The 25,885-nt window shown below is 35.6% G+C and overlaps 3 protein-coding genes and 1 long non-coding RNA gene across 4 annotated transcripts; 2 read left to right on the plus strand and 2 right to left on the minus strand.

The window, feature by feature from the left end:
* Positions 1-1,680, minus strand: LOC132797898 (uncharacterized). The gene is made up of 3 exons (XR_009633821.1): positions 1,577-1,680; positions 1,364-1,522; positions 1-1,295 (listed from the first exon to the last, which is right to left on the minus strand). It is a non-coding gene; the product is annotated as an uncharacterized LOC132797898 (long non-coding RNA).
* A 1,318-nt stretch (positions 1,681-2,998) lies between these two features.
* Positions 2,999-4,786, plus strand: LOC132797897 (kinesin-associated protein 3-like). The gene is given in 3 exon segments (XM_060809647.1): positions 2,999-4,227; positions 4,306-4,553; positions 4,613-4,786. Coding segments are annotated over 3 exon segments (1,512 nt in total). The 5' UTR covers positions 2,999-3,108; the 3' UTR covers positions 4,758-4,786.
* A 12,010-nt stretch (positions 4,787-16,796) lies between these two features.
* On the plus strand, positions 16,797-17,638 carry LOC132797899 (uncharacterized). The gene is made up of 2 exons (XM_060809648.1): positions 16,797-17,040; positions 17,117-17,638. The coding sequence occupies exons 1-2, from the start codon at positions 16,966-16,968 to the stop codon at positions 17,636-17,638; spliced, it is 597 nt and encodes a 198-aa protein (XP_060665631.1). The 5' UTR covers positions 16,797-16,965.
* Positions 17,639-23,718: 6,080 nt separating this feature from the next.
* LOC132797889 (uncharacterized) lies at positions 23,719-25,791 on the minus strand. Its single transcript, XM_060809637.1, has 4 exons — positions 25,761-25,791; positions 25,633-25,699; positions 23,925-25,395; positions 23,719-23,869 (listed from the first exon to the last, which is right to left on the minus strand). The coding sequence occupies exons 3-4, from the start codon at positions 24,531-24,533 to the stop codon at positions 23,729-23,731; spliced, it is 750 nt and encodes a 249-aa protein (XP_060665620.1). The 5' UTR covers positions 24,534-25,395; positions 25,633-25,699; positions 25,761-25,791; the 3' UTR covers positions 23,719-23,728.
* Between the last annotated feature and the right edge of the window lie 94 nt (positions 25,792-25,885).

A 25,885-nucleotide genomic window follows, 5' to 3' on the forward strand; every position in this document is an offset into this window, starting at 1 on the left:
GCATGCATTCACATGCATATGTATGTACTACGTTTGCAGTCAGCAACGAAATATAATTGCTGGAAGTGTTTGATTATTGTGTGATAGAAATTGCAAAATATAACTTATTGATTTCACAATATATGACGCTGCGACCAATTCGCAGCATAACATTTTTTCACATATTTCCAGGAAGAAGCCAAGACGAATTCGCTGCATAAAGATTCCAAAAGCCACGTGATTTGAATTCGCCATAAGTTCTCTTCTTGCTGGATTTTTGTTGCTGAACTGTGTTGCTGGATTTTGGTGCTGAACTATGTTGCTGGACTTTGTTGCTGAACTGTATTGCTGGATTTTGTTGCTGGACTGTGTTGCTAGACTATGTTGTGTTGCTAAGAGGTTGTTTGCTAAGAAGCGTTGCTGTATTCGAAAACGATGGATAAGGGTAAAAGGAACATAAAACCATTTGATGGTGAAAAGTACTCTTTTTGGAAGTTCAGAGTTAGAGCTCTTTTGGAGGAGCATGACCTGTTGAAAGTAATTGATGAGATAAATTTCGAAGTGAACAAGAAAACAAAGAGGCTGAAAGAGCTGCAAAAAACTTGATCATTGAGTATTTAAGTGATTCTTTTTTAGCTTTTGCTAGCAGTGACTTTGCTAATTTAAATGCCATTTACGAAAGAAAGAGCCTAGCATCGCAACTATCACTTCGCTTCAGAAGCAAAGCTAGACGAGATGGATAAAGTTTCCCATCTACTCCTCACTCTTCCACCCAGTCACGATGGAGTTATAAATGCGATTGAGACCTTATCTGAAAGTAACCTAACCTTAGCTTTTGTAAAAACACGACTTCTTGATCAGGAGATAAAGCTTAAGAATTTGAACAAGGATACTAGCCACAAAGTGCTGCAGGCAATAGGCAAAAAAGAAATTTAAAGGTAAGTTTAACAATAAAGTAGAAGCGAAATTTGGAAAGAAACTAGTCAAACTCTTTGTTAAGCCAAAAACCAAATGCTTTTTTTGCGGAAAACCAGGTCATTTTAAGAAGGACTACTACCTTTTTAAAAGACAGGGAATTCACAATTCAATTGAAAGTGGTGGAAAGGAAAGGCAGGCTCAAATGGCAGCAGCAATAACAGCAGCAACAACAGCAGTGGTAGCACAGCCGGAGCGTAGTTTTGCTTTTATGATGACAAATGCAACATCAAGCCCGAGCACGGATGAGGTTGAGTTTATGCTAGACTCAGGAGCATCGGATCATCTCATAAATGACGCAGCTTTATTCTCCGACTATGAGCGTTTGCAATCGAATGTGGCTATAGAGATTGCCAAACGCGGAGAATATGTATATTCATGCTACAGCCAAAGGAGTGCTTAATCTTACCAGCTCTGGAAACCAAATCACCCTACAAAACGTACTGTATTGTAAGGATATTCCTCATAATCTCTCGGTCAAAAAGATGCAGGATGCTGGGACGACCATAGAGTTCAACCCTGAAGGCATAAGAGTTTCGAAAAACGGCGTATTGGTGTTTGCTGGATTCTGTGAGTACAATGTACCAATATTAAAATTTAAATTGAACAGTAAGGTATTTACGTCTAGAATCCCAAAATAGTGCTGAGTATCGATTGTGGTATGAACGATTGGGCCATATAAGTTTAGGAAAATTTTTGGAAATAAAACGAAAAGGTCTCTTTGAAGATAATAATCTTTTAAACAATGTTGAGTCAAATCATGAATTATGTGAAGCTTGTGTAAGTGGCAAGTAGTCTAGATTAAAATTTGAAAAATTTGAGAACAAAGAAAATATCCAACGACCACTATTTGTAATCCACTCTGATGTTTGTGGTCCAATTACACCACAAACTATAGATAATAAAAACTATTATGTAGTTTTTATTGATCAGTATACACATTACTGTGTGACGTATTTAACATATAAGTCGGATGTTTTTTTCGTTTTCAAAGATTTTGTGGCTAAAAGTGAGGCTCATTTTAACTTAAAAGTTGTTAACTTGTATATTGATAATGGTAGAAAATACCTTTTTTAATGAAATGCGTGATTTCTGTGTTGAAAAAGGCATCAGCTATCATTTGACGGTTCCTCATACTCCACAATTAAATGGTGTATCAGAACGGATGATTCGGACAATCACCGAGAAGGCTCGCTATATGATTTCTTGTGCTAAACTTGATAAATGTTTTTGGGGTGAGGTTGCTTTAACGGCAACATACTTAATTAACAGATCCCCAAGCAGAGCGTTGCAGAATATAAGTAAAACACCGTATGAAATGTGGCATAATAAAAAGCCTGTATTAAAGTATCTCAAGATATTTGGTTGGACAGTGTATGCACTAAACAAAGTGAGAAAACGAAAAAAACTATACTTGTCGGGTATGAACCAAATGGGTATAAATTGTGGAATGAGGAATCGGAAATTTATGACACCTAGAGATGTTGTGGTGGATGAGATTAACATGTTAAAATCTAATGTTTTACATGGAGAAGAATCTGTGGTTCAAAGTAATAATGTTGAACCAAATATTGACTCTTTAAATAGAGGAAGTGAAATGTTGGATTTTCCTTTGGAGGAAGAGATTGAATCTGTTGATTCTGGATTAAATTTACAACTCAATGAAAATTCCACAAATTTTGAGAATGCCGATCCAGTTGTAACTGGTGATAAGTTAAAAGAAATTGAAAATGATGAAGAAATCAGACGCAGTGAAAGACTTAGAGGTAAACCAAAATTATCATATCGATTCTTAGAGAAATGTCTTATGAATACTCAAATATGCTTGAATGATATTCCAGTTAATTTTGACGAAATTAAGTTTCGTGATGACAGATCTTTGTGGGAAGAAGCCATAAAAGATGAACTCAACTCCCATTTTGAAAATAATACTTGGTCCTTCGTGCAAAATCCAAACAATAAAAACATAGTTTATTGTAAGTGGGTATTTAGTATAAAACAAGATGAGTTCGGAAACTTAGTCAAGTACAAAGCACGGGGTTTTACTCAAGAGTATATGACTGACTATGAATTTGCACCAGTTGCACGAATCTCAAGTTTCAGATTTCTGTTAGCTCTTTCAAATCAATATGATTTACTTGTCCATCGGTCAAAATGCGTAGAAAGAATATTGTTAAAATGCTTGTGAAAGCACTGGATCGCCAGAATATTGATCTGCTTATGCTCGCCAGCACATTTCTCAAGAAATTGTGTATTGTGGGCGATAACAAAGATGAGATGTCCAATTTAAACATTGTCGCCAAGCTACCTCGCCTCTTTCAAAATGCGCATACGGATCTCATTCAGGTCACACTCAAGCTAGTCTTCAATCTGTCATTTGATGGTGGGATTCGCAGGGAAATGATTGCAGCTGGTTATTTGCCCATGCTTATCAAGTTCATCAACGATGAGAAGCATCACGCAACTGCAGTCAAAATACTTTATCATATGAGTCTCGATGACAAAGTGAAATCAATGTTTACCCACACGGAGTGTGTACAAATGGCCACTGATGCCATCATACTGAATCTCAACGTAAAGGTGGATCCCGATCTTATAGCGCTGTGCATTAATTTGTCACTCAACCATCGCAATGCGCAGATTATGGTCGAAGGTAAACGACTACACAGTCTCATGGATCGTGCCTTTAAGTATCAAGATGCTCTTCTCATGAAATTGTTGCGAATTCTTTCGCAACACGAGTCGCTGCAACTGCTGTACATCGATTACGTGGGAGATTTAGCCTGGATTTTAACCATATGTGACAATGAATCTTTTATTGTCGAGTGCTTGGGAATATTGGGAAATCTTGCGCTTACTGACCTCGATTATTCGCAAATCCTACACAACTTTCAATTAATTTCATGGATACGTTAATTACTAGTTCCCTGTGCCAGAATGGATGATCTGGTGCTCGATACCATTGTTTATCTGGGCACTTGTGCTTGCGACGAGCTTTGTGCGCTATTATTCTGTCGAGCTAAGGTCGTTCTATCGCTAATAGAGCTGCTAAAAGCCAAGCAGGAGAATGATGAGATTGTGTTGCAGATCATTTTCGTATTTCAACAGATACTTCAACATGAAAGCACTCGCGAGTATATGATTAAGGAGACTGAGTCGCCGGCCTATCTAATCGATCTCATGCACGACAAGAACGAAGCAATCCGAAATGTATGCGATTATTGTCTGGATATTATAGCCATCAGCAATAGTGAATGGGCTAAGCGAATGAAAGTGAGTATATTCAGATTAATTTAGATATTTCATTATGATTTATTTACGTATTTATCTTTATAATTCTTGCATATGCAGCTGGAAAAATTCCGTAATCATAACTCACAATGGCTCTGCATGGTGGAGTCGCAACAGGATCGTGAAACAGAGCAGGACTTTTTGGAAAATAACGATGATGATAATGATTTGGACACGTATTTGCGATCCGAGTACCTAAATAATTGCGACCTTTACAATAGCTCCAACATTAACGAGCGCGATAATGACACAAACAGTACCAATAGTAATAATCCAGGCAGTCCATCTTATAGCAGGCCAATCAGCACGTAAGTTAATAGTGTCATTCTATTTGAGTATTTATTTATATATATGTATTTTTATGCAGCTACCGACGAAGCCAGGATCTTGACGAATTATACAATATGACCTCAAGCTCGAAGTCACAAGGTTCCAACCAAGGCGTCAATGAAAGTAATTACAATATGTTTAAACCGCAAGATGGTGATGACATGAATGAAGAGCTGGCATAGTTAAGATATTGAATAAATTATGTAAATTATATCGCAAAATTAGTCAATGTTGTCATTATAAAGTGTATCTGTTTCTAACAATTTTTGTTTCAAAACGAAGTTCACTTGTTGAAGATTTCGTTCGTAACGAAACTTCTAGCTTAAACTGTACTGCACATTGTACAACAAAAAAACTTGGTCTCAGTCTTTTAATTTTGTTTTAGCATAAATTGAAAAAATTATTATTTAATGCAATAAATACATTTTTCTAATGAGCATTATTCCCGAACTTAATTTTCATATGGCTGACGAAAATCCTATAATCGTTTGTGGATATCAGCTAGGCAATATACTGAACGTGAACGTAATAGGTTTGGCTAAATTAATCGTGGAACGAACCTATTGTGATAAAGCAGAACTTAACCGTAAACTAAGCCACGCGGTTCTGGGCGAAGATGTTCGGATGATAACGTGAAGTAGCAACGTCCCTTGGCTCGTAAAAAGCTGTTCTGAACACTGATTATTATGAATTTTATCGTAAAATTGTGAAACATAGATTAACTCAGAGTTATATCAGAACTATGGTCGTTAAAACTGCATTTCTAAATGGAACTCTAAAGGATGAAATCTACATGAATATTCCAAAAGGCTTTAAACAATTTTCTGAGAATAAAGTTTGTAAACTAAATAAAGCCATATATGGTCTTAAGCAAGCCGCTAGATGCTGGTTTGAAGTCTTTGAAAATGTATTGAAAAATGTTGGATTTGAAAATCTAGCAGTTGACCGTTGTATTTACATTTTAAATAAGGGAGATATTTCACGGAATATATATATATATTGTTATTTGTTGACGATGTGGTAATTGCTATAAAGGAATCTGAAACTATGTATAATTTTAAATCGTACCTTCAAGATAAATTTAAGATGACTGATTTACGAGAAATTCGTCATTTTATTGGTATAAAAATTGATAGAACAAACAGTCAGATATGTCTTAGCCAGTCAGCATACATCATAAATGTTTTTTAGAAAATATAATATGGAAGATTGTAATGCAGTTAGCACTTCACTTCAAAGCAAATTAGACTATGACGCTCTTCAATCAGAGGAATCATATGATGCACCAAGTAGAAATTTGATTGGCTGTTTGATGTACATTATGTTATGTACACGACCAGATTTAAGCACTTCAATAAGTATTCTGAGTAGATATGTTATACAAACAACAACAATAAGAAACTATGGCAATGCCTGAAAAGAGTTCTTAGATATCTGAAGGGCTCTGTTGATTTGAAGCTCACATTCAAGAAAAATGTTGATTTTAAAAATATTTTGATAGGATATGTGGACTCTGACTGGGTCGGGAATGAAACGGACAGAAGAAGTACTATTGGTTACCTATTTAGGGTGTTTGAGAGCTGTTTGATTTCATGGAGCACCACGAAGCAAAAATCTGTTGCCGCATTATCTACTGAAGCAGAATACATGGCCTAATTTGAAGGTGTGAGAGAAGCCCTATGGCTTAAGTCTTTAATAAAATAAATTAATCTAGAATTAAATGGTCCAATAGTTATTTTTGAAGATAACTAAGGCTGTATTAGTATTGCCAACAATCCTACCTGCCCCAAAAGAACGAAGCACATAGACATTAAATATCATTTTACTAGGGAACAAATTGAAAAGAAACTAATTTCTGTAAAGTATATTTTCACAGATCTCCAACTCGCTGACATCTTGACGAAGCCGTTACCATCCACCAGATTCGTATTTTGAGAGCCCAGATGGGAATTTTTGAATAACAGCAAACCAAACCGAAACTGTTGTCATGGACTAAATATTAATTTAAAAAAAAAAAAGTCCACTTACTTAAACATTGAATAACTACGAATAGCTTTAAGCAACTGAAGTTCCTTAGTCCAATAATCTTGAATATTTGAACCTTTGTATATTTTGTTTTCACTATGTAAATTTAATTTTTGGCTATTTTTTATTTGTATAGATCTGGTTGGGTTTTACTGGGTTTCCCCAACTCTTTGCAGCGAATGCTGGATCTAATTGTAATCCCCAGAAGAAAAAAAAAAGGAAAAGAAACTATATGAACAAACTAATTAAAATAAATAAGCACAAACTCGTCTATCAATTATTCTTTATATATCAATGTAACTCTTGAGGTGGCGTGTTGAAAAATACGAATGCAAATACATACAAGTGCAAGAGTCATATTGATATTCACGCATCACATGTGATATATTGTGTATGTATTGGTAGAAAGGGATCTCAAGAGGCAACGGCAACGGAGCCTTCTGGTCGTCCCTCTCACACATTCCTTCTCTTTTGTGCACGCGTCGAATTAGCGTCACTTCAGTTTCGTCAGCGAGTTAGTGCGGTTCATAAAATCTAAATCAAAGTGTTCTTATTTATCTGGTTGCTTGTGGGGACAATTCTTTCACAGATTTCTATATTAGGCTTAATGTAACTTAGCATAGAATTATAAAGACAGTTGAAATTGAGAACTTATCAGCGCGTCATCACTCTTGCCATTTGTCTTTCGATCGTTTTCGTTTTCTTGCAACAACAATTAGGTTCATTCTTTGTTCGCGAATAAAGCGGAAATATTTAATATTACAAAAACTCTTGTGATTTTTCAGCATTGGTGTAGAGAAAATTTGATAATTATAACACTGGCACTGTGCCTTTTGGTTTTCTTTCTGATAATGATTTATTCAAAAAATCAAAGTATGATCTTAGCCTAATTACATAATAAGAAGGCATGTCGCGGCTGCATAGCTATGTATTAAATTTTATATTATATATTCTGAGAATATGCAATAAAGCACATTAGCGAGAGAGAGAGAGAGTCTCATATGCATAAATGCATGCACTCGAGTTGGAATGTTCATGTAAAGCAACAAAGTATTGCTGTTTAACTGTTTTGGATTGCAGTAACGAAGTGTTGCTGCTTGGTACGGTGTTCTCTCGATATATGCACATACTAGACTAGCACGCGAGTGCGAAGGGTTCCATATCTACTCCGATCACGGCGTCTAGTGTACGCTGGAATGTCGACGGGGCCGTGTGTAACTCGAACGGCATAACTCGCCATTGATATAGACCGCGTCCCGGCACTGAATTTTTAGTATAATATAAATATTTGGTATTATTTTTTATGACGCTTTCTATACGGTCTGGCATACTTCCTACAAGGTTTTCTTTGCGCTTGATGGAGCTGATTTATATTGTGTCAATCGTCTTTTGACTATTGACCACAAATTTTCTATTGGGTTAAGTTAATTTACGCATAAAGTCTAATTTTAAAGCTAGATGCTTCAAATTTGGCATAAGCATGTGAAATGATAATGTAGAATTTTTGATTTTTGTCCTTTTTTAATTAAGTCACAAATCAAAGAATTTTAAGGTAATATTGTAAAATTTTATTTATAAATATGTCTCTTTTTTTCATCATCTAGTATTATGTATAAATTTTCATCAGAGTCATCACTACACATAGTGGGCAATTTGGTCTCGCTAGCTGCATTTAATTCAAATTTTGAAATTAAAAAAGCGTTGATATTTTTTCACAAGTCCATAACAGATGCTTTGATTAGATTTATCAAAGCGATTTAAAAGCTCTATGATCAACTAATCATCAGCTGTGAACGGTCAAACAAACCATATGATTTTGCAAGAGCTCTAGAAAATTCTTTCTTTTTTCGCGCATTAATTTCGAGTTCCTTGGAAATTTACAATTTTTATTGAATTTGTTAAAAGTTTGGTTTTTTATTATCTTCAAGGTATGTATTACAAAAAAAATCAATGTTTGTGACCGGGCTATAAATGTGTAGCTTTATTAGCCGAAAGTGTGAATCGGTGGCGTCCAAAATGTATAATATGAACTGCTATTACCTGCTAGCCTTCAAACTATGGTACTTTTTAAGCACATTCTCAGTAGCAAAAAGGGATCTTTTTTAAATATGACAATCAGAAGTCATCCCATTTTTTCCCATCATCATTTTTTAGATAAAGTTTATATATGAAATTTTTTTAATTGAAGTTTAAAAAAAATAAAAGTTGAACAAAATTTTATATTTACCAAATTTGTTTTTAAATTAAGAAAAAACAAATAAAAAAGAATTTAAACAAATTTTATTTTTAACTTAAAAAAATCTATTATTTTTCTCTGATCGGTGAAAGAAGTTATTAATTAAATGCCGCTAGTGAGTCCAAATCGCCCACTGTGCTACAGTCCGAATTCACATTTTCTAGTTGTGAAATTATTTCGCAGTTCGGAACAGAATGAGGTTTTAGCAGATTTATTACTTCTGGCGGAAGTTTTTTTTTAATTTCTTTTGCCTTTTGCTTAAACATATGCTGGATTCTAATGGGTCTGAATAATCCATAGCTCTATAAAAAACATCTGCCATGTTGTCTAATTGGCGAGGATGACATTTCCGGCTTGTAATTGTTGAAAACATTCCATAATCTGAAAATGATCTAGCTGTGTTTTCATCATTAATATTCCCACTTCCATTTTATTTACTTATATGTAGACCAGACATCGTCACGGGTGGCAAATTTCGACACTCGACTCACACCCGTACTTTTAAGAGTGCGAGTGCTACTCGTGCACTCGCAAAACGAGTGAGAGATACACACTTATTCAAAATCATGCGAGTGCTGCGAGTATGAGTCATTGTCATACTCGAGCCTTTCTTGCACTCGCCTATTCGGCACCCGATCATTTTAGGCACTCGGCTTGTACACACTTGTGTCTCGCGGGTGGTTGTTCTTCGTGCAACCGATCATTTTAGACACTCTTGACGAAATGCTCTGATACTCGCGAGTGTTTTGCTCAGACACTCGCGAGTGTTTGATCAGACACTCGCGAGTGTTTGATCAGACACTCGCGAGTGTCTGAGCAAATACTCGGGTGTTTTTCCCCCACCCCTATTGATGCTTGTGTGTCGCGGCTCGCGGGTAGATTTTATGACTTTTGACTTCTTTGAATGATTTTTGGGTGTTTTTTTACTTTGACAAATGGTCAAATAAAATATCAGGTGGTTTTTCCTGAAATTTATGGAAATTGCACAAATTTGCAAAATACCCTTTTGTAATTATATAGGCATTTACAATAGTGTTATAAACAGTTAATAAAATTTCTGATTTTCCGGTTATTGATGAATATAAAAAACCCAAAAACTCATAAAACAGGTAAAATTTCACTTTACAAACCCCGGATTTTCCACATTTCCTATTGAATTATAATATTCATTAGGTATGAATGGGCGTTACATTTTGTCGGGTCAGGTCAGGTTGGTAAATTTAGTTGTTAAACCTTTTGGAATTTTTTGAAATTCTTTACCTAAAACAATAAAATCATAAAAATAACAAGAACAATACAAAAAGCCGACGGCATTTCTTGCATCTCAATACACATACACACAAACGTACATATGTATGTACATACATACAATCATGCCGGTCCACCCATAACCACCGGCACCGGCTTTACCCGAGTGCATAGAATCACCGATCGCAAATTGCCGAGTATGCCTCGGCACTCGCACTCGCGAGTGTAAGGCTCGCCTAAGCCTATAGGATACGTTCAACACAAATTTTAAAAATCGAATCCAGGCATGCAGTGGACTTGCACCATATTTTAAAGTCGCAAGTCGCTTAAAACATTCAGAAAGGGAATCAGAGGTTTTGAGGAGCTTTGTGGGATTGACACCATATATTGGGCATCACAGAGTTGATGACGTACCAGTTAAAGCGTTCAGTACTTAACCATTAATAAGTGTTATTTGAGTTTTATATGTAATGACAAGTTCTTTGCCTTTCTTTTTATATATAAAGTCCTTTAGACCGGCAATTTGCACATCCAAACAATATTTTTCTCATAGAATTTTTGCATGGCTTTCCTTTGCGTACTCAATTTTAATTGGCCTGCAGAATCTTACAGATTGTGGTGTTCTGTTATTCCAAATAAGTTGTTGATCTATCAGCTGTAGAGGTATCATTGTGGTCATAAATAGGGATAGATCTAGGAAAGTATGCTCTTCTGATCGAAACTTCTGCTTATATAAGCTTTGACCAGTAGATTCATCGAATCCGTAGCTAGTTACTAAAGAGCCATATATTTTCCATTTGACTTATACCATCTTTTAGCAAACCCATTAATCTTTCTGCTGTTTGGTCCAAAATATTTTTCATTGAAACTTGGGCAAGACTCCGAAATTTCTATTTGAGATGATCTGCAAATTGTTTTGATTATTTACATGATAAATGTTGATATACTGCTGTTTAGTAAATCCATATTCCAATAAAAATGCAAATGCTTCATCAGGGGTAAGTGGAATAATCACCTGAGATTTCAAAGTTCCAGTCGCGTTGCCTGTCTATTGTTCCCTGACGTCTTTTAATGCATTAAGCAAATCATCCCCTCTAGCCCCTCCTCGCTGAAACGCCTCATGTAATAAGTGATCTATTGAATCTATTTCCGATTTAAGATCGTTTTCTAACTTTTGTTTTAAACGCATTCATAACTTAGTTTAGGCCTTCCCATTTTAGATGGAGATGGATTCGTAAGCTGTTGCTCAATGGTTATAATAATTGCCTGCGAAAGCCATGGTGAGTGCTGAACCTTAAACGTTGACACCATTCGGTTGCATTTAGGCAATATGAATGTGTTAACTTTTTGCTCGAATTCGTTAACCTGTGACTTTCTGACTTCATTCAGATTACATTTTTCTAAAATCCACTTCTTTAAGGCAGAGGCATCGTGTTGTCCCAAATCTTGTAGCGTACAATGAATCTGGTTCGCTGAAGAAAGCTGGTGTAAATGTAGCGCATTGTAGGCAAAAAAAAATCCCCTTTTTGCTACGTGCTTCCGTAGATTAACTATGTTATAAACAAATCGCGTACTTAGTTGGAGGGGGAAAATGGGAAAGAGACATACAAGGACAGTAAACAAAAGAGTTATAAGAAAACTAGAGAAAAGACAAGTTAGGGATCTACCTTCGACTTGGAGCACTTCTCCTTTACGGTGCACTCATTGGATCAGACGCCAACCCCACTATGATCCTGCAAAGCCAACGTAAATATCAATTTAAATAACAGGATCCCTCAGAGAAGCTCCTCGTCACTCAACTCTCTTCCTCCAAACGCTGCATGGTTCCAAATTAGAAAACGCAACTAGCACATAATAAACATTATAAACAATTTATTTAAACTAAGATACATAAAGAAACGGCAATTAAATCAACCAAAGAAAACATGAACGAAATACAAAAGAAATCTGTGGAAAAATTAAAGCTAAATTATATCTATTTAATAAATACTTATAAACTAAATAAATATATAAATAGAATAAATATTAGTAATAGAAATAAATAGCCTATATTTCATACTGCAATTTTAGATCGCTAATTTTCTCATAGTTTTTGTACAATATAAAACTATTTAATTATGAGCCCATATCATAGTATGGCAATGGACCACCGGCAAATGCTCAGCCCCAAGAAACTTAAGGTTTCTCAGGTGCAGCGAAATTACGCTGCCAGCAAAACAAAAAAAAACTTCTTCCGGGCTATAAATCTTACATTCAACAGATTCAATGTCAAAAAAAAGCTCTGTTACGAACAATATGTGAAAAAAGATATGTATCACTTACATCATATGAGTGTGTGTGTGTGTGTGTTGTTTTGTTGTTATTGTTTTGAACTGTGGAGCAAAAGTTTAAAGCTCTGACGAAAAGCTTTCTACTCGAATGGTGATCTGAGCTTTTATGTTAGATGTTCCATTGTTATGGTAAACAAATATAAATTCAATTTTAAAATTGCAAATCTTTACAGGAAACAAAAGTGTTTACGGACAAGATATATGTAGGACAACTTATTATTATTATTATATGGCCATGACAACCCTTTTATCGGGTCTCAGCCTGAAGCGCAATTTGCCTCCACGCGTCCCAGGACAACTTATGGTAACTAATGAAGTTTATTTACAACGGTTACATAGTATAAAATACCATGTAACCATACATAAATTCCCAACACAGTTTTTCATCTAACACATATGTATACATACATTTACGCAAACAAGACATTAAATGAACAAAATAGAATACAAAAAAAAACGCACTAAGTAAATGACAGAAGGCCCAAGAGAAATAACGCTGATATATACTAAACAACAAAAAAAACATCTATAGGCACAGATATCAGCTTCGGAGACACTTATACCTTTTGTTGTACGGTCGATTACACCAATACACCAGTGGTAATGCTGGCGTTCTCCTTGTTATGCCTCTTGGAGACAGTGTTGCCAACTCTTAGTGGTCGTTTATAGCAGTGAAAGCATAAAAAAATAGCCAAAAATAGCAAGATTTCTTAAAAAATAGTAAATTAAAATAGCCGTTAGTTTTCAATAACAAAATCTTATATTTTTGTACATTCAGTGTACAAATCTAATGATTCTTCCTCGATAAGCAAATTGTTTAAAACTTGCGCAATTTCCACCTCCTCGGAACCAATATATTAGAAAAATGCGGTAAACTCATCAAGTATTTTTGTAAAGCTTATATCTGTCGATTCATCAATCAATAAGCTAAATTTTGAATTTGCATGGCGTTTTGCAGACATTCCTGGAAATGTGGCGACAGCACATTTTTATACCCGCTACCCATAGGGTAGAAGGGTATTATAACTTTGTGCCGGCAGGAAATGTATGTAACATGTAGAAGGAGGCATCTCCGACCCTATAAAGTATGTATATTCTTGATCAGCGTCAACAGCCGAGACGATCTAGCCATGTCCGTCTGTCCGTCTGTGTGTCTGTCCGTCTGTCCGTCTGTCCGTATGAAACACTGGATCTCAGAGACTATAAGAGATAGAGCTATAATTTTTTTTCGACAGCATTTGTTATGTTTGCACGCAGATCAAGTTTGTTTCAAATTTTTGCCACGCCCACTTCCGCCCTCGCAAATCAAAAAAATCGAATAACAAGCGTAATTTTAAAGCTAGAGTTGCGAATTTTGGTATATACAATATTTACTATAGTAGTTATGATTCCTGAAAATTTGGTTGCGATCAGATAAAAATTGTCGAAGTTATTAAAGAAATACTTTTGTTTGGGCAAAAACGCCTACTTACAAGGGGTCTTAGTTGCTTTGGCTGACAATCTGGTATATTGTGCCGCAACTCTAGCTTCAAAATTACGCTTGTTATTCGATTTTTTTGACTTGCGGGGGCGGAAGTGGGCGTGGCAAAAATTTGAAACAATCTTGATCTGCGTGCAAACATAACAAATGCTGTCGAAAAAAAATTATAGCTCTATCTCTTATAGTCTCTGAGATCCAGTGTTTCATACGGACAGACACACAGACGGACAGACACACAGACGGACAGACGGACATGGCTAGATCGTCTCGGCTGTTGACGCTGATCAAGAATATATATACTTTATAGGGTCGGAGATGCCTCCTTCTACCTGTTACATACATTTCCTGCCGGCACAAAGTTATAATACCCTTCTACCCTATGGGTAGCGGGTATAAAAATGGAAATAATAATAGCGTTATAATTCTAATTATTTTTGAGCAAATGGTTTTGTTTTTGTTTATAAATAAATACGTACGTTTAATTTGAGTCAATGGACTTTTAAAATGACATTCTAAGTTTGTTCTGATTTCCGGAGACATGGGAGCATAAATTAAAAAGGGAGTTGTAGAATAGTTTTGGGGTCATAAAAAAAACGTTTCTTCTTATGACCATAGTTGGGTGGGTATAAACCAGGGTGTGGCAGGTACCATCTTATAAGACCACCTCTGCTTTTCCTAAATTTGTCCGAATTTCAACAGTGTGCCTGCATTTATTTTATTTTTATTGGATATTGGTAGTATGTCGATCGAGTCGTCTTTTAGATTCGAGTCGGATTAAGATTGTTATCGACTCATGTGTTTTGTTTTTTTTTTAGACTCAGCAGGGACTCTATAATAATAAAGTTTCCGTGGCTTCGTGTAAAGCATAGCAAAAACCCACCCCACAATCCCGAAAGAGCTAAGGGTTCAAAGGGTCCCGCTTCGCTATCTGCTTGCACGCGAGATGGTTGTGAATGATATTAACAACCGTCTTCTCACATCCGGGGCTGACTATTCAGAAGAATTTTTGGCGCCCAGTCGTGGGTCTGGCAACGCCATCATAAATGGTTAGCTAACTGGCAACGTCACATAAATTTTTGGCGCCCAACGTGTGGCAGCAACAACTTTAGCATCGTGAAACTTATGCACAGAATAAGAGCATCGGAAGATCCGATACAGGTTGTTGTTGGCCTACTTTGATGGAAGTAGGGCAGAAAGAAGTAAAGTGTCTTCGATTCTGGACTTTGACTAATCTTACGTATGTGAAATTACTCGACCGAATCGCACTTTGCATCTTTTAAGGATTATCTTGTATAATTCTGTTATCGATTATCGAGAGCCTTACATCCTTCAATACTAAGCTCGTTTGTTTTCGCTAGGCTGATAAAATTGTTGGAGCAATTTAAGTAATACCTCTTTATACATTTTCGGAATTCGAATATTTGAATCTTTGAATATTATCGACCAAAATTACCGGTATTAAGATTGCTTAATAGTTCAATTAATTTATTAGTTTCTAGTAACTGTTGCTCTTTTTTGGTATCGCATTGATGAAGATTGATTGTAGCTCCGCTTTCTTCTGGAATACAATAGTATATGCATAGGCGTATCGTTGTCCGAAGAATACGAAGAAGCCTTCGATGTAATCAGGTATCAAAATGACAAAGTTTAGTTTCAATAGCCCATATTAATAATCCTCCACTGTTGAGTCGGAACAAAGTTTAAACTCCTTTTTATTTATGTCTCCCAAAAATGTCAAAGGAAATCTAAATTTGAAATATGCCCGTTACACGTAGTTTTGAAGAACCTCAGCCACGGCCACCAGCAGAAGCGGCTGAAAATATTTGTCTTATTTGCAGTGAACACATGTCGGATACACAACCTTGTGCGATATTGCAACGTCAATTTGACGCCGCGCAAGCGTTGTCGGCTGCCGATGAAGAAGCGAGAAGTAATATCGATCAATCACACAGTACAAGTACTGAGAGGAATCCTACACTTCGTAGTACGCCCAACAATCAGGGGGCCAGACCAAAAGTGCCTGCTTACGAAAGGGGAAATGCACCTCGAAGAAGAGGAAGACCATTTAGACCAGCACAGCCTTCGAGACCAAATAATGGTCGTCGTAATATACAAACTCCAGAACCAGATGTTGAATCAATCGTAAGAGAAACGGTGAGTCGAGTAATCGCTTCTATGGATAGTTCAGGTTTGATAGTAGAAACTGCAGCAGCAGAGCAACCGTAGAAGGGTTATCGTCCAGCCAGAGAATCTCACGTAACACCAATTTGGGTCCACTATTGACTACACATAAAATTGCTATGTTGCAAAAGTGGGGTGTTCGTTTTCATGGTTCGTCGGAAGGTTTATCGGTTGAAGGATTTTTGTATTTTGTGAACATTCTCACTCGAGAAAACTTAATCAATGATTTTCAATTATTGAACAAACATATTCACTTATCACTTAATGGAAAAGCCAGTAGTTGGTTTTGGCGTTTCCATCGAAGAGTTCAAACATTCACATGGGAAGAGTTTTGTGATGCGTTAAGAGAGCAATATCGAGAGAACCATTCTGTCACTGAACTTCGAGAACAAATAAGAGCTCGTAAACAAAAAGTTGGCGAATCCTTTGATTCGTTTTATGAAAATATATGTAAGCTTATGGATAAGTTGCCGGTCTGTTTTCCAGAAGACGAATTCGTGGAAATGTTTCAAGAATAATGGAGAAAGTCTAGCAATGAAGAAGATAGTGTTCCCTTGCTCAATTTACAAAAACGAATGTGCATGCGGTCTCCTTACATTGCTGAAGAACATAATCAAAGCGTGGATGATGCACAATTTGAAGTTTCTGCAGTTGGAACTAATTGGAAAAATATAAATGAAGGAGGTGTTGTAGGAAGGTTACCAAGTCGTTGCATCCCAATTGTGTTTCGTGTCATGCCAGAACCGTGACTGCAAGACATTCCTGTAGATCGCTAGATGAATCTTCTTGTAGAAAGCTTCTTGCAATGAGTCTGGTGTACGCGCCCTCTTAGCGCAACGCGTAATTTCCCTAACGCCTACTTTTCTCGAACATGTGCAATTTTGTGTATCATGTATCATTTGTTTTGTGAGTGCCGTACAAGAAAGTTGATTTTTTCCTTCGCGTCTTTTATAAAACAATCAGAGGTAAGTTTATATTTTTTAACTCTACTTCTAATATTCTAATCTTATGTAAATAAAGAATACTATTTGCATTTGCCAGCAGCTTGTGAACATTGTGGGACTGACCAGCCAGCAGCCTCTGGACATTGAACTAGAAGTGCGCCAACTGCGAGAAGAAAGGAGGCGAATTCAAAACGGACTGGGCCATGTACTCGCCATACTGAGCCAAATTGTCAATATTGTGGTACCGGCAAAAACAGAGTTCCCTTTGCGATCGGAGGAGCATATCGCCGTACTCAATACGAAAATAGAGGAATCTCCATTAAAGTATGCGACGATGTTCAGGAGGATGCTCTGCCCAGATGGTATATTAAAAAACTTGGAGCGGATTTTCCACAAGGATGTGCTGATGGGGAGGAACTACGCCGGCACTGCAAAGATTAAGGCATTCAACAAGTACCGCCATTTGAACAATGCCATGTTTAAAGCTCTCAAGACCGACAACTATAGCTTTGAGGACTACAAGAAAGCTGTACGAGAGGCGTTTTTCAAATTTAAAAATAGAAATTACAAGGCATTGGCCAGGGCAAGACAATTAGAAATATTAGAAAATAATAAATAGAATATAAATATTATTGTTTAGTAATAAGTTAAACTAATTAGAGAACATAACCAAAATTTTAAGTACTCATTGTTTTAGTTTTAATAAATTTAATTTGAAGTATAATAAACATTTTATTTACTGCATATATTTTTGAGCGTATTTTTATTTTGCATATTCCGAACTACGCACTAGAATCTAAGCACAGATTTTCGGCAAGAGCTGGACCACATATTTTCTACAAGAAACGTCGAGTACAAATTCTGTCAGCGCAGCCGAGGGAAATTTAAATTTCCCTTTGGCAGAATTTATACTCGACGTTTCTTGTAGAAAATCAGTTCCGCGTATACGGCAAACTGAAAGAATAAATTATTTTCTCATTTTGTGTCTACACAAGACGTGACTGGAAGAAAACTTGTATATTGTCTGCTACTAAAACACAATTGGGATATTCTAAGTCTTATCTGGTCCTACAGCATATGAAAGAAATATAATGGAAGTGAAGCCAATCAGAGCCTTTTTACTATTGATTGACCACTATATATTAGACCATATCAAAACTTGCACCGAATTAGAAGCTTCAAGAGTTTTAGAGCAGTAATGGACAATTTCACAAGATAAACTGAAAGCTTTCATTGGAATACTGTATACACGTGGTGCATACGAAGCAAAGGAATTGAAACTGTCATGCTTATGGAACCAGAAATGGGGTCCTGAATTTTTTTCTAAAACTATGAGCACCCCTCAGTGAATTTGTAGTAATGAGTCTACTAGAGCCTTTTACCATGAAAGGAAGAACTGTAACAATTAATATTTTATCAATACTATTTAAGAATTACTTAAAACATTACAGCACATACAAAATTTACACACTCAATACGATTTTTTTTTATCACTATTCAAAATGACTGGTGTTGGTATAAATAGGTATAACAAGTAAGAAGTAAGACTGTGAGATACCCGCTACCCATTTTGAATAAAAGAAATATATTTTGCGGTATTTTTCTCAAAATATGCCGAATATACTACAAAAATACTAAAAATATACCAAATGGTATGTTTGGTATATCGATATAGTACCGCATTCAAAATATACCATAGACAGCACAATATACGAGATTGTCTTACTAAGACCCCCTAGTAAGTACGCGTTTTTGCCCATACAAAAGTATTTCTTTAATTACTTCGACAATTTTTATCTGATCGCAACCAAATTTTAAGGAATCATAACTAATATAGTAGTTATTATCTATACCAAAATTCGCAACTCTAGCTTTCAAATTACGCTTGTTATTCAACTTTTTTTTGATTTGCGGGGGCGGAAGTGGGCGTGGCAAAATTTTGAAACAAACTTGATCTGCGTGCAAACATAACAAATGCTGTCGAAAAAAAATTATAGCTCTATCTCTCATAGTCTCTGAGACAGACACACAGACGGACATGGCTATATCGTCTCGTCTGTTAACGCTGATCAAGAATACTTTATTGGGCCGGAGATGCCTCCTTCTACCTGGTACATACATTTCCTGCCGGCACAAAGTTATAATACCCTTCTACCCTATGGGTAGCGGGTATAAAAATTGAAACTTATAGCTCTAGGTTAGCACTATAATTGGTGGTAAGATGGATTTTTGGGCAATTGTTCGTTTTCAAGAAAATTGCAAAAATGTTGCGCAATCGTACGAGTTTTGTTAACAGAGTTATGTTAACTTTTTATTAAATAAAATTAATGTTTTTTTATTTTTATAACTTCACTTTATTTTCTGCACGTAGCGTTCTTGTTCGCGTCTGCTCATCAAGTGTTCTCAAAAGCTTTTTTGTGTCTTGTACGTAGTTGAGAGCATGATACAATTATTATATAATTGTATCATGGTTGAGAGAGCTTGTGATCTCTCTCTCTCTCTCTCTCTTGTTAAATGTAAACGAAGAGAACGAAAGCTTCGAGTACATATGTAACTCACGCGACAAAAACAGAAGTTACTTTTTCAAAAACCAGTTCAAGCACCGATTTCAGCGAAACGTGATGAAAGATTTTAATGCAATTCATTTTAATTAATTTAATTTATTTTTTCCACTTTTTAAGTAAATTAGAGGCATCTTTATTGTTTTTTAATACATTTAGTATATATTTTTATTTTCAATAGAAATTTAATTCAAAAAAAAAAATTCAATAAAGTTCAACAAAAAGTAATATATTCATATTATGTACATTAGAAAGTTAATTACCAAACTTAAATTAGCGAAACGTGATGAAAGATTTTAATGCAATTAATTTTAATGCATTATGCATAAATTTATCTAAATAGTGTATTTGGTTTGACTTAAAAATATTAAGCTGTTTTTTTTTTAATTTAAATTTTAATCACTGTCGCACGCAACATTTTTTCCATCATATTTAAAAAAAAAATTTTTTCACTTTTTAAGTAAATTAGAAGCATTTTTATTGTTTTTTAATATATTTAGTATATATTTTTATTTTCAATAGAAATTTAATACAAAAAAAATAAATTCAATAAAGTTCAACAAAAAGTAATATATTCATATTATGTACATTAGAAAGTTAATTACGAAACTTAAATTATAATATTATTGTCAAAAATATCTTATTTCAATGAATATGCTGTTCTAGCTGATTTTGTCTGTTAGCCATTGCAGCCAAACCAATGCATCTGGCTTATACCTGGTATGCCGCGCACATCCTTCCATTTTTCATATAACTTATATTGTATAGTCAAATTTTCAATTTGTGCGGATAATGTGAAATATATTTTAACTCCATTTATGTTGTTTTCTGCACATTGATGAAAAGAGAATGCATCGTGGAGCACGAGGTTTTTCGATTTTGTCATTTGCCACACTTTTCTTTTAATTACGGCTCTAACTCCGTCAACAGCGCTTTTTCCATGAGAACTGGAAAAAAAAACTCTATTCAATATTTGCGCAACCAATTTCTTTGAATATTTCATTCAAGCTGTTCAAAATGTATTTATTTTTGAATTTTGTGCAGAAAATATAAATAGTTTTGAAAAGCTTCCATAAATTTTTTTAATTTCTCTAATGAACTTTAAAACAAAAATATAAACGTCACGTTTATTATGGGTGAGTTTATCACTCACAATCGGAAATTTTTAGAAAAATCAATTTGAATAAGAAGCTCAGATGGCTTTAAGTTTGTTTTTGTTTTTGTAAAATATTTTTGCTGTGCTCTTTTCACAAATAAATGGGTTTTAAATGATGATAGCTTAGCCTCTACATATATCATTCACCAATTCTGATACAGTTGAAGCTGTATTCGAAAGGACTACATGATTTTCAATTTTACGCCATTGTTGACAGCTTTTTCATCTTCCATGTTACTCATTTATGCAAGAAGAATTAAATCATCTTTGAGTGATGATAAACATTTCTTACAATGGCTTGTCATGCAATATTCATTTTGAATATTTCAGAAAACCGCTTTAAGAAACGTCTCAAAATCGCTGGGAAAGGATGGAATCACATTAGAGCAACTTTCCAAAAGAAAATCGAAGTTCGCATGATACACGCAAACACACATATTGTGCGGCATTTTATTTGTCAATTGGACATGGCGAGGTCGCATTTTAAAAAAAAGTTGATAAGCCTCCTTTTCATTTGGGAAATATTTTTTGAACAACTCGTACGTTTCTGAGACTGTCATTAGCATGAAGCGCTTAGCCACTAGCTTACCCTCAACTAATATCGTGTCTTTTTTTCCTGCAGCTTGCACAATTACGTCATCGTTTTGATAAAAATTGGAAATGTTATTTATTAAGCTTTTTGGTATTGGTTTTCTGGATTGGTTTATGCATGCATTTCCTTCATGTTTTTTATATACATTTCCTAGAACTTCCAGGACTTTTAGTTTTTTTTTTTGAAAATCTTTGTGCAGCGCTTTCTTTACTTTTTTTTACGGCTTTTGCGAAAGTTTGATGGCAATTATAAACCGCAGCTTCTTGTTGGCGTACGCGTGAAATATCAAAGAGTTTGTGGCGCCTCTCCCGTTGTCGTATGCGATCATATTTTCTTTTCTCTTCAATTATTTGTCATTACCTTCAGTCAGCCTTTTCCTCCTTTGTCTAGCATTTCGCATTCTTTCTTTGTTTTTATACCCGCTACCCATAGGGTAGAAGGGTATTATAACTTTGTGCCGGCAGGAATTTGTTATGTTTGCACGCAGATCAAGTTTGTTGTTGTTGTTGTTGTCAAGTTGCGAATTTTGGTATATACAGTAATTACTATAGTTGTTATGATTCCTGAAAATTTGGTTGCGATCAGATAAAAATTGTGGAAGCGTAATTTAAAAGCTAGAGTTGCGAATTTCGATATATACAATAATAACTATAGTAGTTATGATTCCTGAGAATTTGGTTGCGACAAGATAAAAATTGTTTAAGTTATTAAAGAAATACTTTTGTATGGGCAAAAACGCCTACTTACTAGGGGTCTGAGTTGCTTTGGCCGATAATCTGGTACATTGTGCCGTCTAAGGTATATTTTGAATGCGGTACTATATCGATATACCACATATACCATTAGGTATATTTTTAGGAATTTGTAGTATATTTGGTATATTTTGAGAATAATACCGCAAAATATATTGCTTTTATTAAAAATAGGGAGCGGGTATCTCACAGTCGAGCACACTCGTCTGCAGCTTTTTTACTTGTTTTTTATGTTCTTTGCATGATTAGATTAAAAGTATGCAATATTTCGATCTCCAATTACAAATTTGTATGGCATAATTACAGGTTTGTTTACATAAATTAAAAACGTATACAGTAAATTTTACTTACATATTTCCCTGTTGCAATTCTCAAGTGGTTCTGGATTTTTGGATAAGGAACTGATCCGTCAGCCGACAGTCATGTGGACATTGTCAAACTGCTACTCAGCCTCAACGCCGTATATATACGTACCTTATTGTTTGCAAATTGGTGTGCAAAAACATGTAACACAGGTGAATAAATTAGCTACTATATATTGAATTTGAGATACCCAAATCTATATGATTTCTTTACTTGTCCATTTCAAATTTCATTTTACATATTTGGGGTTTATATGTGTTTTATTGTGGGTTTTATCACTAGGTTATTAGATTCAGTTTACATACTGGGTGCCGAATCTAAAAATAAATACACAAAACTAAACTTAAAACAACAAAAAAAACTAAATATACGTATAACAAATATTTACCCTAATCTGGAAAACGGCTCTTGATATGGGAGGACAAACTCCTGAAGTAGATAAGCATCTCTTGCATATGTTAAGTGGACGGCAAAGGTGCACTTTTGCGAAAAAAAAATACAATTAATGTATCAGTATAAGAAATGTACATTGCAGTATCATTGTATACTTACAAGTATGATATATGCATCAGGTTTCACCAACCACTACACTGATGTACATATTTATTAACGCACATGCACACTTTTGTCACACTTTTTTTCTCTCAGGTTTTTCACATAACCTGCTAACAATTGTCTTGCAAACAAAACCAACAACAAAAACCTCTTTTCGGAAAAAAGGTAAAAAAAGGTAATCGATAATCTACATATTTTGGTGTGGACTTAACACGATCGGCTGATCTTTTAATTCATGCTTGCCAGTATCGTAGTCCACCATTAGATGGCGCTACTTTTGGAGCTTTCAGACTCATGGATAACTAAAGCTCCACTTCGCAAAACAAAAACATGACAAGACATTTAGTACCATTTTCTCAGACTACAAAAATAATTTTCTACAACTAAACAAATTAAATAATATAAATTAAATAGGACAATAAACATATAAATAAATAATATAATAAATAATAGCACTAACCATACAATACATAGATACGTCAAGTCATACAACCAAAACGTGCGCTGCGATTCGAACACCGAGCCTCTTCGGCTCATTCGAAAATTCGAAGTTCTAACGCAGCGCGCAGCGTTGAGTTCAGTCTAGAGGTGCAGAATCATCGATGTTCGTGTCCATCGATGTTTTCGATGTTTAAAAAAAAAACATCGAGTGAATCATCGATGTTTAACAAAAAAAAAAAGAAAAGGCAAAACAGTACAAACGATAACAATTAGGTTTATTTGAGATCATTTAAGCGTCTATTTTTGTTGAGGAAAAGAAGTTGATCAACAACTTCAGGTTTAAGTCTAGTTCTGCGATCAGATACAATTTGTCCAGCTTTGCTGAACACCCTTTCAGACTCACAGGACGATGATCGTTGTCATCAGTCATCTGTAAAATGTATTTTTTATTTAACATGTTTGTCATAATTATTTGAAAATCATACCTCCCAATCGCAAGTGTCAGGAGCGTTTTCCTTTTCCATAAAATGCCTTGTGGTAATAATGGCATCGGCTCGGGTGGTCTTCACTTTTGATTTGTTTTGCAAAAATGAAAATCTGAAATTTAGCTCGTTTGACGTTGGCTCTGGTGGTGTTGGTGGACGTCGTGGAGTTGTAGACTTAAACGACAGTAATTCCAGCTCCAATGCTTTGGCTGCTTGATCTGCATTTGAAGGTCTGAGAAAGCCATCTTTTTTGAAGCGAGGATCAACAAGAGTAGCGATGCGAGGAATTGTGCGCGTTTCAAAAGTATCCAGTCTTTCCACTAAGCGTTTCTTAACAAGGTCATATATATCTTTTCCTTCCTGTGTTCGTAACTTTGCATTTAATTGATTCATTTTGTGATGAATCTCGGCAATGACGGGAATGATAAGGGACACAGAAACTTTTGTGTTAGTCGATACCGAAAGAATCGCTTCCTGAAAAGGTGACAGCAAGTCCGACAGGTCATCCAAGACCTCGAGTTCTTCAGTTGTGATCGGTGAAGGGCCATTTCGCAATTTTAACAATGTCAATGTAACATATTCGTTTATTTGTAAAATTCCTTTGATCATTGCGTGTGCACTGTTCCACCTAGTGCTTACTTCCTGAATTAAGACAAGCGGCTAATTTGTATTCTGGACTTCCTTTAATTTAGCTGTGGCTATTGTGCTTTGCTTGAAGTAAGTGACTATTCGTTTGCATTTTGAGATAATACCATTTACTGCTGCCAGTTTTAAAATGTCCTGAGCAAGTAGATTTATTGTGTGTGCCAAAAAGGGTAAATGCTTGAAAGCTAATATATCGCACGCTTTTTTCATGGTAGTATCATTGCCCGTTGTAACGGTGACAACCTTCGACAGAAGACCCCACTTAGCCAACATTGAGATTATTGAGTCTGCGATGTTTTGGCCGTTTGGAAAGATCGGTTGTCAGCCCAACATGCTTAACGGTCTCCAAAGCTGCACGCAACTTAAGGCTTAGCTGTTCATATTCCGTTGGAAGCATCACATCGCGAAAATACATTCCGCTCGGCAACTTGTAGCGCGGGACCGCTTCTTGCATGAGCTCGACAAATCCTTCGTCATCAACGAAACTAAACGGACGTACATACGTCTTTGGCAAGCATATTCATCACTTTTTTATCCAGCCTTTTTTTTATATTTGAGTCACTGCCATAGAACGGCTCCTTGTTCAAAAAAATTGCCATCGTTTTAGGCATTGGTTCCTTATCAGCGGTCATGCGACTCGGATGCAAACGCTTAAGATGGTCCAGCAAGTTTGATGTATTGCCAGCTGTCTTAAGATGTTTTCCACAGTAGTTGCAAATGCAGTACGCTTTGTCGTTGCTCTTTTTGAAGTGGTCCCAAACCACTGATCGCACCCTTTTACGCTTTTGTCCTGACTCCGTCTCCACTTCCTCTGTCGGTTCCGCTCCTATTACACCAATAAATAAAAAAAGGATGTTACTTATCTGTATGTAATTTAAAATATTCACTAAACAACATAATCAAACTACTACTACAACTACTAGCTACTTTATTTTAAGGCTTGCGCCAAATTTTTGCGGCATTAGTTATTTTTCGCTAATTTATGAATGTATGTTTGTACATACACATACATGAACACATATCTAAGAGAAGCGTGGGCTTGTAAAGAAGATATATAACTTACTTTTCACGTAATTCTCCATCTTGCCTTCGTCATCCATCAACGTCCACCAAACCACCAACTAGAAATCCTAAATATTATCAACAATTTTGTTAGTTGTTAGAAAAAAATTAAGAAATTAATTGACTTACAATTTGTTCGTACCGAGCGCAGAGTTGTTAGTGAAAACATCGATGGTGATCACGAACCATCGATGGTTTCGATGTTTTGAAAACATCGATGTTATCGATGCTTCACTCGATGTTTCTGCACCTCT

Source organism: Drosophila nasuta, unplaced genomic scaffold (assembly GCF_023558535.2).
Source record: "Drosophila nasuta strain 15112-1781.00 unplaced genomic scaffold, ASM2355853v1 ctg30_pilon, whole genome shotgun sequence".
Classification (NCBI taxonomy): Eukaryota; Metazoa; Arthropoda; class Insecta; order Diptera; family Drosophilidae; genus Drosophila; species Drosophila nasuta.

Coding starts and splice junctions, on each gene's coding strand:
- LOC132797899 (XM_060809648.1), top strand. CDS start 16,966: ATGTATCATTTGTTTTGTGAGTGCCGTACAAGAAAGTTGATTTTTTCC. Junction 17,041..17,116: donor CTTTTATAAAACAATCAGAG/GTAAGTTTATAT, acceptor TGCATTTGCCAG/CAGCTTGTGAACATTGTGGG.
- LOC132797889 (XM_060809637.1), bottom strand. CDS start 24,533: ATGATCAAAGGAATTTTACAAATAAACGAATATGTTACATTGACATTG. Junction 23,870..23,924: donor CTGACACTTGCGATTGGGAG/GTATGATTTTCA, acceptor TACATTTTACAG/ATGACTGATGACAACGATCA.